Genomic DNA, 13,153 nt, shown 5'->3' with positions numbered 1-13,153 from the left:
ATGCTGAGATGGAAAAAAACAACGAGAAGCTGCTTGGAGGCAGAACTGGAAACAAGCACACACTTCCCATACATCACAGGAAGTAGAGAGTAATCGGGGGATTTTTATTTCAACTGCTGAAAAAATGAAACTATAAGAGGCCATGCTGAGATGACGAAACATTGCTGATTGCAGCACTAACAAACAGTTCTGCCAAGTTTGTTTCTAAGATGAGACATCATTTAAGGACAAGAAACACACAAGGGGTCGGTATGTTGCTGTGGGAGTGAGTTTACAGTAAGAGAGGCGCAGGCACACAGGCTGCCTGTTAGTTACTTCTGAGACCCTCCTTTCTTCCAGTCTTCAGACAGCGTGGTAAGTGTTTAATCAAGAGACTGTAATAATGATGCAAGCTTAGGGTAATACTGATGGGGGAGGGCTATTCCTTTTTCCACTGGAGTGCAAAAAAAGACCCTGTGCCGGTTCCTGCTCTGATTTCTAATCAGTGCCTTTCTGCTCTTTAAACAAAGCCATGCTACTGGAGTGTTGGGTTTTTAAAAGAACCACCACTTATGGGCTATGAGTAAAGCAAGTTATGTGTAACATTGGAAGAAAAGAACAGTGATTTTTTTTCCAGGAGGGGTGGACAGTATTAACCTGAAGTATAAATGTGGGGAGGAGCAACCCTTCCTTCCTTCTCCATAGGAGCTGAATCCTAGCCGTGAGGGGAAATTTCACTGGGCACAGAGAAAAAGCATGTAACTTTCTTCTGTCTGGGCAAGTTTAGTTTTGTAAATCACTATCATATTACTTTGTCCTGAGTCACCATAGAACATACCACATCTTTCTGAGATATCAGACACGCACTCAGGAATTTCTTCCACATATGCACTGCTTCTTTGCACAGATAAACAGTTATCTTCCTCATCCAAACATTTGGAGAAACTCTCCATAGGCAAATCCTTGCCCCTAGTAGACACAGGTTCAGGATTATTTCTTTCCTGTGACTGGTTTATGTCATCAACTTGATTGAACAAAGCTTTAATATCATCCCCAATCAAAAGATCCTTAGGCAATAACTTTCTTACCCCAGCTATAACTTCACATTTAACACCATTCCATTCAAGATGGAGTCAGGCTAAAGGCACACTTACAGTAAACTCAGAGGATTACAATATTCACTCTGACAAGATCTGCTTTAACAAGAGTGATGTTAGAAGCTATAATTTGCCCTAAACAGCTTTTACCATTGACTTTTACATTCTCTGCGCAAGTTATGGGGTTACCTTCACCCAAGCTCACAGTAAAAGCATTTACATAAAAGGTGGCAGTGTTGGGGTAAATTTAGTTACACACAGACAACGGCTTAGAGTCAAACATACCAACACTGTTACAAACTGGATAGATTCTATCCCCATCTTTGCTGTCTAGAGGAGCTGTTTTTTCAGGATGACAGTTATTCAGTATGTTCATTTATTCTCTTGAGTAGGAGCTTAAGTCTGTCCACTTTTGCCTTAGCTTCTAGTTCCTACAATCGAATATATGCCATTTTTTGTTCATGTTCAAAACCCAGGCATTCTCCTTCCATATCAGCTATTTTTTGCTTTTGGTCAAGTTCTAGCTGCTGGCTTTGCACTGCAAGCATTTTCGCTGGGTCTGCTTCCTTATCACTGGCAATTAACAGATTTTTCAGTTCCTGCTCTGCGGCCTTTTGCTTAAAATACCTCTGTAAACACAATTCTTCCAGGCTTTTTCAATCAGGATCTTGATCATGGGTCACTCACTAACTGATTTTTAACCCTTAAATTCTCCAATATCAAAATTAAATTTTGACAAGCATGCGGTTCTGATCCAAAAACCCAATTAGCCTGCGGTAATGTGTATCCACGCACGACTATGCCACTGTGACCGGGGTCCGAGTGAGGGACCAGCTACGGTCACTCAATTAGGGTGAACGGCAAAGAATGGGGCAGCCAAACCCCCAAAAGCTGGTGGATATTCCAATACTTAGATTTACCAAGCCAGCATAAAACAGCTTCTTTATGACCTTACTGGTTACTAAGAAGTCCAAACAACACCGTTCCCTTCAAGTGATCCAGCCTCAGGCCTCCATCCAGGTACCCACGTCAAATATGATGAAAACTTCTGTAAATCTTATTTCATCATATAAAAGAAAAGGTTCTACCAATCCCAAAGGATCAGACACATTACCTCCCAGGTTAATGAATGTTTCAGATCTTACACGCTACAGCCAATTCTTATTAACTAAACTAAAATTTATTTAAAAAAAAAAAAAAAAAGAGCATGGTTAAAAGATCTATACACATGCAGACAGAAGTTCAATTAATTGAGGTTCAGATTCACAGCAGAGAGGGTGAGCTTTGTAGTTGCAGAGTTCCTTTAGAGTTCAGGTCATAGTCCAATGTCCAAATCTCATATTCAGGGCGTACCAGCATAACTGGGACCTCAGTCTTGTGACTCAAACTTCCCCTGATGAAGCCTAAGTAGATCTGAGATGACAGAATCAGGACCCCAGGATATTTTATACAATTTAATGTCCTCTTTGACAAGTTGGGATTTCCTCAAGAAAAAAAGGTCATTAGGATGACTTTGAAGGAGGTCCATCACGAGTACTTAGTTATAGGAATTAACATAAGGCCATTTGCTTTTTTCCTCCACCATTCACGGTACATTTCAAAGAGAGATGAGTACCGAGGTATCCCATGTTTACAATTCATTTAAACGCTAGGATGTTCTTTTGACCTCTGAATTATCAGAATACAGCACAGACAGGGACTGTTGATTACATTGTGGACCCTACTCATACATATTATTATATGCAGCATCCATTAATCAGACTTTGTTAACCCACATCTTTGACTGCTCTGCCTTTCTGAGTCTAGTGCAGGGGTAGGCAACCTATGGCATGCATGCCAAAGGCGGCACATGAGCGGACTTTCAGTGGCGCTCACACTGCCCGGGTTCTGGCCACCAGTCCGGGGGGGCTCTGCATTTTAAATTAATTTTAAATGAAGCTTCTTAAACATTTTAAAAATGTTATTTACTTTTACTAGTGAAAGCTTCCAGGTTCTATTCCCAGCTCTGCCACTGACTCACTCTGTGACCTTGGGCAAGTTATTTCTACTCGGTGCTTTAGTTTCCCTCTCTGTGAAATGCCAGTGACAGCAACCTGCCTTTGTGCTCTTGGATCTACTGAGGAAAAGTACCTGCATAATAGCTAATTATTGCCCTCCTTAGATCATAAGCTTTTTGCAGCAAGAAATTTCTCTAGCTCTATATTTTGTGAAATATGGACGTTGATGGTTCAATCTGAATGCCTGCTGGTGACATCTGGTTTTAAAGATAAGGTATAGTGGTCTGCTAGAGTCCCAGCACTGGGAGAGGACAACATTGTCTGGAATCCTCTTCAACTAATCTGAGATCATTCAAGAAATTTCATTTGTATTGTTCACCCATCATGGGGGAGTAATGATCAAATTCCTTTAGAAACTAATTTCATTCTCTGACCCTAAACAATTTACATGATCAAAAACATGGGCAGCGGGTATAATAGGCCAGGGCTGGCGCTGTTGGTGCCGCCAGATCCCCGGTTGCAGGGTTTTGGAGGAAGTTTTTGATTTATTATGCCCCATGAAGGTTTCGGGGCGGTTCAGGAGGCGATATATGCTATTCAGTTTCCCGGGTTCATCAGTAATCTCCCTGGATTTGAGAGAGATTACTGACGAATCCAGGAAGCTGAGTAGCAAATACCCCTCCTCAGCCACCCCAGAACCTGCATGGGGCATATCAAAAGTGTCTTCGGACAAGAATGAGAGGCTTGGGGCCTGGAGATGGGAGGTGCGGCTGGGGCTCCTCTGAGCAGGTGGGGGGGTCGGGGACTTGTGGCTCCAGCTGCGGGGGAGGGGGTCTCAGGGCTCTGGCTGTAGGGAGGGTTCCTGGGGGGGCACAGTCAAGGGCTAACCTCCCCTAAGGGGGGCTCCACTCCCCACCCATGATCAGAAAGTATACCATGTGACAGGATACGATTAAACAAACCTACTTTAGGAGATCTAGGTCCTGTTCACAACTCCTGAACTGACTCACTGTATCTGATCTTGGGCAAATCATGTCTCTCTCTCTAACTGGGTGTAACAGCAGCAGCCCAGCCCAGAGGCCGTTTGTGGAGCTCAGGCCTGGTCTACACGGCCTTGTGTCGACCTAGCTGTGGCAATGCCTTCACTTAAATTTGGCTCCCACCACTGTGCATCGCTACGCCAATTTAGTAACACCACCTTGCCAAGCAGTGTAGAGTCACAGTCAATGTAATTAGGTCAATGCAGTGTCAGTGTAGACACTGTGCTGCTTACATCGACTGTTACTGGCCTCCAGGAGCAGTCTCACAATGCTCCCCCCGACAATGCAATCAATACAAGCACTGCTGTTGAGGACACACACTGCTGACACAACGACCCCAGTGTGCACTCACACAAGTGATATAATAATGACAGTGGCTGTATGCCAGCGTAAGCTAGATCAACAATGTTGGTCAACATGGCCTTAGGTTTTTTGCTTGTTTTTAAGAGCTCTGAGCAGGTAAAACTTGCTGTCAAAGAGCAAAATACCTTGCTGCAACCTCCAGTTCAGATTTCAAATGTGTTTGCTTCACTTGTCTTTGCCTCCTAAGGTAAAAAAGTACATTTTGCTTCAGTTCAAGGTACATCAGGCTGCAGACAGGATGTTTCACAAGGCAACCAAAGACCTGGCAAAGCAGGTGGCTCCAGATGGAGATCTGTTCCCAGTTAGCAGCCTTATTGACCAAGATCACTTCAGACCCCTATACCTCGTTCGAAATAAACCAAAAAAGAGATTCTGGATGACTCGTCACCGCTACTACAAAACAGGAGTTCAGCTCAGTGACATTCTGGTACCTGGACAGGACAGCAGAAATCTAGGTAATGCCAGTCTTCCCACGTTATTTACCCGTCCAGTGTGGCAACACTGCCTGCAGCATCCTGGGCTTGAGCGGCTGTTTTCTTTCAGTGACTGGCCAGGGAATTATGCAGCTTGTGTCTGAGCTCTGTCAGGCCACATCCTTCCTGTGCGCACAGAAGCTATGGGCCATAATTACGTATTAATGGTACAAAGAGAATGTGTTAACTCTTGCAGGGTTTCTCTCTCCCCCCTCCCCACAGATATCCAGGATTCACACTCAATCACTGTTGAGGATTGCACCGATGGCAGAGTAGAGTGGACTATTAAGCTGCCTGAAGACTTTGTGAGTACGGAAATGACGCTAGATGCTGGCAGCTACCAAGTGAAGTCCATCAAGGTGAAAAGAGCAGAGGTCAGCCCAGCAGATCTCGAGTTTCTACAAGGAGAAAGGTGAGGCTGGCAGAAATGGGGAGAAGGAAGGAAATCTCTAACTTATGCAGTACAGTAACTCACTTAAAGTCATCCTGGTTAACGTTGTTATGTTGCTGATCAATTAGGGAACATGCTCGTTTAAAGTTGCGTAATGCTCCCTTCTAACTTTGTTTGGCAGCTGCCTGCTTTGTCTACTGCTTGCAGGAAGAGCAGCCCGTTGCAGCTAGCTGGTGGGGGCTTGGAACCAGGGTGGACCGGCAGCCCCCCCATCAGCTCCCCACTCCCCTAAATTCCCTGTGTAGCAGCTGCCTGCAGTTCAGCGGTGTCCCTCCCCCCACTGCCATGTGCTGCTCCTGCCCTCTCCTTTGGAGCTGCTCCCGGAGACTCCTGCTTGCTGTGCCGGGAGGGAAGAGGGGGGCTAATGTCAGGGTGTCCCCCTCCCCCCTGCACCCCCGCTTACCCCATCTTCCATAGAGCAGGGGGGACACACCAGGGCTGCGGTCTCAGCATGCTGATCTAATTAACAAGGCAGTGTACTTAACGGAAATGCACATATTGCCCTCCATTCCTGCTGCTTTGCAGAGTGAGAGAGTTAACCTTTGAGGGCTCAGCCAATTGCTAGTTCATCATTTAGCAGTAAGGGAAATATCCTACCCTCTGACTCCTCCATCTCAACCAAGCTTCACAATCATCATCACTGTGTACCAGTATTAAATTGTTTGTTTAAAACTTATAGTGTGTGTGTGTGTGTGTGTGTGTGTGTGTGTGTGTATATATATATATATAGTCTTTTGTCTGGTGAAAAAAATTTCCCTGGAACCTAACCCCCTCATTTACATTAATTCCTATGGGGAAATTAGATTCCCTTAACACTGTTTCGCTTGAAGTCGCATTTTTCAGGAACAGAACTACAACGTTAAGTGAGGAGTTACTGTAGCTACCCATGGGCCCATGTCAGCTGCTGAGACTAGCTGTAACAGGGCCACATCTCATTTCCCCTGGCTGCACCTCTCACCAGTACTATGAAAGGAGATGGAATAGAGGCTTCCATGGCTCTGTGCAACTCAGGGATTCTGCTTAGATCAGAGGAATTCCCTGGTGGACACTTAAGCCAGCTTTCCTCTTGATTTCTGCCCCCAGAGTGGCAAATCCAAGAATAAGGGGAGCCGGTATCAAGACTCTACACTAACCTACAGAAAGAAACTCAGTAGTGATGCAGAGTCCACTTTTTTTTTTTTTTAGGAAAATCAACATGGACCATTCCATCATTAGGGATTTAAGGAAGCGCAGAGAGAACTTGTATGTGATCAACGAGGCTGTACAGGCTTTGGAGGAGAGCACATTATACAAGGCCAACACCATGGAAGGCAACATTCTGAATGACATCTGTGTCCATTTTTCATTAAAGGTTCAATTTCTATCTAGATTCAGGAAATGTGTGTGGGGGGGGAGAATAGCCCCCTCTTTTTAGCACATCTCTGTGCTGTGTGAGCTCACTAACTCCTCTTTCCATGAACCAGGGCACCAGAGGCAGCAAGCGTGTCATAGTTATCCCTAAGGACTGTGTCCTGGCGTTCAGAATCAAGCCGCTAATTATTCAAAGTGAATCATGGGGTAAGTATCATCCAGAAAACTCCAGCTCATCCACTAGGGGGGAAAAAAGCAATACACCAGAAATGAACTTCCCAAGATGTAACTTGTGTGTTACAGATATTTGGTAGTGGTATTTGCAGGCCTAAATACTGCTGGTCAAAATCTGAAGGAAAAAACAAACAAACCTGAGGCATCAAATAACTCTTCAAAGGTTATAAATGGTCATTTCCCTTTTTCTATCTTCCCAGGCATTTCCCATCATCCGGATGATGAAACATTTGTTGCAGACGGTAAACAGAACATTTTGCCATCTTCATTTGTGTTAATTCTCTCTCTAAAGCGTGATTTTTAAATCAGTTTAGTTAAAATAGTGTAACTTTGTGTATGGACACTCATATCAATTTAATCCTGGCTTAGAGCAGTTTACCTTGCACCAGTACGTTTATAGGGGCAAACTAAATTGATATAGCCAGTTTTAAACCATTGCAGGGCCTTGCACCAGTTTAATCTGTTTTTAAACTCTCTTAAGTTAAACCAGTGCAATCTGTATGTAGACAAGCCCCCAATGTTGCTAATACGGATGTGGCTGAACCAATCTTAGCAACAGTGGGAATTTTTTTGAAAATTTCCAGTGTAAACAAGGCTAGTCCAGAGGGATTCTTTTAGTCAGTTCATGACAAATTAAATTTATTAACAAGGATAATGGCTTTCCTCAAATATACGTAGCCTTTATACTGACACAGTGGAGTGGAGTAAAATGGAGGTAAGATAAATGCACGTTGGTGTTGACAACAATTCATAATTACAAGAGCTCAACTTCAATGATAATTTTTCTTCAGCTCTCTGCCTTCACAGGTGCAACAGCAGAATCTAATTACTCCCCAGGTAGGTAGCTCTTTATAACATCCTCATCCAACATCAGGATACAATGTAGACAAATCCTTTCAGGGTGGTTCTGACCTTATAAGTCATTGCTCAGGGAAGCCACCTAGAGATACGTAGATTTCCCAGACTTTTCACTCTGCAGAGCACTTCATAACAAAGAAATCCTCTCACAGACCCACCTCTTTTGACATCCCACTGCTTCATTCTCAGAACATTTCACTCTAAACTACCAGAAAGGTCCCTACAGACTATGGAAATATCCACAAGCCAGCTTGAAAAATATTACTCCAGAGCTTGATGATGTCTGCACCACATAGGTTATAAAGATTTGTTTCTGGACTGTATACTGAGTTTCAGGGTCTGACTGCTTCCCAACTTTGCACCTTTACAGTCACGAACGCCTGTGCAAAATGCATGTAAAATGCTACCGATTCAGAACTTACTCATACCCACTGAAATGTTTTACATCCATTTTGCATAGGTGTAAGTGGTGCACACATTGTTTGCACAGGTGTAAGTGATGACACAAGGTTCAAAGGAGTGGGGAATCATGCTCACAAGGTACATTCTTGTCATCTCTCATACAGAGATCTCATATGCAGGATCTGAAATTTCACCAGATGCCATGAAAATCAAAACCGTTTAAGTGGCTTATATAAGCCAGTGACAATTTATGTTGACTTTCATGTGATTTGGGTATTTCTCACTTATCAGAAAGCAGCATCAGAATGTCCGTAAACAAAAATTTGATGTCATTGTGTAACAATTTCATCTCTCACTGTACTTGTCAATGTAAAGTGATGTAAACCTGACAATCATCATACACAATTCCTTGACAAAGCAACGGTTTATGCTGCTGTGCATTTCATATAGGCTACCCTTAAACTGTGGCTTGGAAATATTTTAATGGACTAATCTTTTTTTCAGTGAAGGAATTAGAATGAGGTGACTTGTATTCTATTCTAGGCTTGGTTATTAACTCATCATGTGACTTTGGACAAGTTATTTCTGTAACGTGGAAAAATATTCACTTTAATAAGAAAACGTCTCAAAATCGTAGGATGGCAGGCATTACTGAGAACAAAGTAACATGGGATTCTCTGAATATTCACAGAAGCCTTTCCAAATCTAAATTTTGAGTCCTGTCTGACACTTTTGAACTGGGACTAGCAGGTAATCCTGCATTCTGACTCTCCTCCGTTGTTTTCAGATGGAGGAATGGAAGGCCTGCAGAGCGACGTTGAAAAAGAATGTGCAAAGCTCTCACAGTTGTCCACAGATCTGCGTGCCAAGTTCTTAAAATCAATCATAGCGGTGATAATAAACAGCGACCTCTTGCAAGAACTCACACTCAAGGTAAAGCTCCTTTTTTCAGTCATTATGGGTTTAGAGACACACACACACACACACACCCCCACTCGGAGTTCCTTCCTATCCTGTGACCATCTGTCAGTCCAGCACCTTCTGATCTGGCCCCCATCGCCATATAAGTAGATAACTAAACGCACAACCCCAGCCTTGCTCTGGAGGGAAGATAGACAGAATGACTCGGTAGGCCTCTTCCATCTAACTTCTATGAGTATCTTTTAAAAAGGAGCACAGATATTCCTACATCTGAATATGCCAATGGACCATTTCATCCAGTATCCTGTATCTTACAGCAGCAAATGTGAATATTCAACTCCCCTAATCCCCAGTTGTGCTACAGTAGATAGCTGAGGTTAGGAAAAATATGGTCATCCAACACCCCTTTCCTCCCAGCACAGTCAGATGCATACTTCAGTACATCACTTGACCACGCTGGATTAGTTTCTCTCAGTAGCCTCCAACTCTCAGTCCTGAAGCTTTTTTCCCCCCTCCCCTAACCTGCAGCTAGAAGAGGCTTTTGAAGATGCTGATAAATGTGAGCTAAAGAGTGAGAATCCAGACTTGGAAGACTTGCTAAACAATTTACAGGATTCTGCAGGAAGCATAGATCTTTACCTTGTTGGGCCAGTTCTCTACACTCTACACGCACTTGGTGGTAAGAATAAGTTCTGGGTATTTTAATGGGGGCACCCAACCACAGCAGAATATAAGAAATGAGTCTGCCTATGAAGAACAGAATGAATGATGAAGGCGAACTCACATGGTTCAGACATTCCTTAGATTCTTGGCTGGGCAGGGTGCAGAGTCTGCTGAGAATTTGGACCTGCTTTTGGCAGCCATTGCCAGCTAACACAGTGTACCATTTGCCAGACATAGCATTGTGATGGAGTTTGCATCCCGTTATGGCATCCTATTGAGGCACCCACTTGGAAACACAATGCATTGGGGAACCCAGAACATAGCACACAGAGGACCTGAAACCTCAGCAAGAACCTGAGGAAGGGTGGTTAAGTAACAAGAGTGGGGGAATCAGGACTCTCTGGTTCTATTCAGTTTTGCCGCAGCTTGTTCTGTGACTTTGGGCAAGCCACTTCCTCCCTTGTCTGTGCCTCTGCTACCCCATCTGTATAACGGGAATAGTAATTTCAACCACTCACCCCCTCACAAGGATAGTAAAACTTAATTTAGTCAAATTATTGAAGTGTTTTGAGATCATCAGAAGGGAGTGTAGACAACTGATGATTATACACCTGGGCTTGTCCACCCTCTGCACTTGCCCTCTTACCGCCCAGAAAGAAACCCTTTTCTCACATGATTTCTTCTTTTCCAGAGCTAACTGAGGATCAGTTACTGCGGCTGGCACAGTCTGTGCAGAAGCAGATTGTATCCAAACAGCTCGAGCTGGTGAGAGAGAACGCCAGTGAAATACAGCACCACACATCTCTCAATGAAGTCTTCCCTTTTGTGGTTTTAAAGCAAAGCTATGATTAGATCAGGGCATAAGTAGCAACACCACAGCTTGAAGTGATGCAAGGAGGAAGGGTTACTACAGGCTTCAATCAAGGCCCGGATCATAACTGCCCACTTTCAGAGAGATCCACTAAAACACGGAGGCCCAAATTTTCTGACACTGAGGGCCGCATGGCATCTACCCAGGAAGCCATGGGTGGCACCTAGATTGCAGATACAGGATATGCCTAAAAAACTGAACAGAAGCAACCCTACCAATTGTTGGAATTTTTATTCTACTTAAGAGATGAACAGAAATTACTTTGTAATTTGAATTCAGCATGTTCTAGCTGTGCTGTTGCCCAGTGTAACGGGGTTGCACTCACCTCTCATGAGCACCCCTTGCCCGAATGCTCTCTCTCTGTGTTTGTGGTGGGTCTTTGCTGACTCAGCCCACCGGCCAAGTCATACTCTGTCTGTGAGATAAAAGCAAAGCAAACCCTTTTTGTGGTACAAGTCTAACAGGGCTTCTCTCCGTGCCCTCTATAATGTCTCTCTGTTTGTCCGGAATACAGCAGTGCCCCAAAGCTCCTTCGCTGGAGGCAGTGTCTTCGCCTTCCCAGGGCCTTTCTGGCCCCAACTCTTCAGCTGGGCCACTACAGTTCTGTTCCCGTTCTGGGGTGCCTCCAAGTCCAGGCTACTTTCCCAGTGGCTGGGGGGGGGGGGGGGACGGGACCCAGGCCCACCCTCTACTCCAGGTCGCAGCCCAGGGACCCTATAGATAGCAGCCATCCATAACATCCCTTGAAATAAACGGTGTTGCTGCTATAATTCCCTTGGCCACTTTCCCATGGCTCCCGCACATTCTTCACCCTTACCTCAGGGCCTTGTCCTCGTAGAGTCCCAGCAGCCAGCCTGGCGCACCAGCCACTCTCCTCCTGCTCTAGCAAGGAACTAAACTTGCTCTGGCCCTGGAGCTCTTCTTATACTGTCCTGCTGGGCCCTGATTGGCTGCTTCCCACACAGCTGCTCTGGGCAGCTTGGAGGACCTATCTACTGCCCTGTTCTGGGGTGGGGCGTGGCAGGGCCACAAGGCCTCCAGCAGGGGGCCTCAGGGCCCTAGTCGTCCCATCACACCCAGTTTTACCCTCACTCAGCAGTTACTGGGAGAACCTATCTGTGGGTTGCATTTGTATGTCACGCTCCTGCTTTAAAGGCAAAATACTCACTTTTAGGGAACAACTAATCCAGGAAAAATTGGAAATCAATAAGTGTTTATCATGATCTTAACAGAAAATAAGAATCTTAGTTCTAGTAATGCACATTTACCCACAGCACCTTTCACCTTGAAGGATCTCAGAGCACTTTGCAAACTGAAAGACAGAGATCATTTTTACATCCACTGCAGTGACTCCGGTTGAGTTCTGCGGGTGATTTCTGGCAGAGGCTTATTCCTGTATCAGCCAGAGATTTAACATTTTGATTTTGCTTCTTTGTTGTTGCAAAGGTCAAGAGCATCTTGAAGCAAGATTTCCACCTGAAAGACGCTTTCAGCCTGGATGCCAAGCTGGTCTCCTCCCTGCAAGAGGAGGAACTGAACATAACCAAGGCAATGATAGAGCTGGGTGGAGTAACACTGCAGAGAAATGGACCTTCTTTCACTGGGACTGGAGACCTGGCTGCTTTCTCAGCCCTCAGTGCATTGTATGTAGCCTTGTATGCTTTACATCTTCTGTCTAGATCAGAGTAGATAGGACACCTTTCCTCACATTAGAAGGGATGTCAATAGAAAGACTGAAAAAATATTTCCTGAGGTTGATTATGGGAAGTGAGTTTTTCTCTACAAAAAGTATCCCCAATTTTATACACATCCACACACTGTAGCAACCTCACTTTGATCTGGATGAGACTCTCTTCATATCTCCTCAATGCTGCTTCTAGATCAGTAGGTGGGAGAAGGGGATTGTTGCAAGTTGCCTGGCAGCCAAAGGAAGCGAGAAACCAGAACCAAGAATTAAAACAGGTTCTCTCACGAGAACCCATGGCCCAGGATGTCATGAGCTTACCTGCCATATTTTGGCAGAACTGGCCAATGGGAGCTGGGGGGGGGGGAGGGGGGCCTGCGGACAAGAGGAGCTGGAGCTGCTGCTGGCCGCTTCAGGCGCAGCACGGTCCGCAGTGCCAGGACGGGCGGGAAACCTGTCTCTGGCACCCTGGCTGCGCCGCTGACTGGGAGCCGCTGGAGGTAAGTCCGCGCCCCAACCCCAATGTTACATTGCATATGGAAACATCGGGGGGCACAACTGCCTAGAGAACAGTCACTAATTATAACCTATAAGTAATGTAGTAAGCCCTCCCCCCTACTCTACTAGACAGCCTGGACCCAACCTTCTCAGGCCCACTATAATGGGAAGTCTGGAACACTAATTGGAATAGGCATGGTATGCCCATACGAGAGAAGGTGCAGGGCACAGTACTACACAAGGGGCAGATGGAATATCAACACCTTCCATCT

The 13,153-nt window shown here is 45.0% G+C and overlaps 1 protein-coding gene across 1 annotated transcript; it reads left to right on the top strand.

Annotated features, from left to right (window-relative positions):
- The first annotated feature begins 297 nt into the window (after window positions 1-297).
- Window positions 298-12,388, top strand: GSDMA (gasdermin A). The gene is made up of 11 exons (XM_065422834.1): window positions 298-354; window positions 4,688-4,931; window positions 5,172-5,361; window positions 6,586-6,751; window positions 6,864-6,957; window positions 7,185-7,226; window positions 7,792-7,821; window positions 9,032-9,177; window positions 9,694-9,844; window positions 10,520-10,656; window positions 12,146-12,388. Exons 2-11 carry the CDS (start codon window positions 4,715-4,717, stop codon window positions 12,386-12,388), a joined length of 1,416 nt encoding a protein of 471 aa, XP_065278906.1. The 5' UTR covers window positions 298-354; window positions 4,688-4,714.
- The last annotated feature ends 765 nt before the right edge of the window (window positions 12,389-13,153 follow it).

Source organism: Emys orbicularis, chromosome 25, assembly GCF_028017835.1.
Source record: "Emys orbicularis isolate rEmyOrb1 chromosome 25, rEmyOrb1.hap1, whole genome shotgun sequence".
Lineage (NCBI taxonomy): Eukaryota > Metazoa > Chordata > Testudines > Emydidae > Emys > Emys orbicularis.
This window is presented reverse-complemented; position numbering and strand designations above follow the sequence as displayed.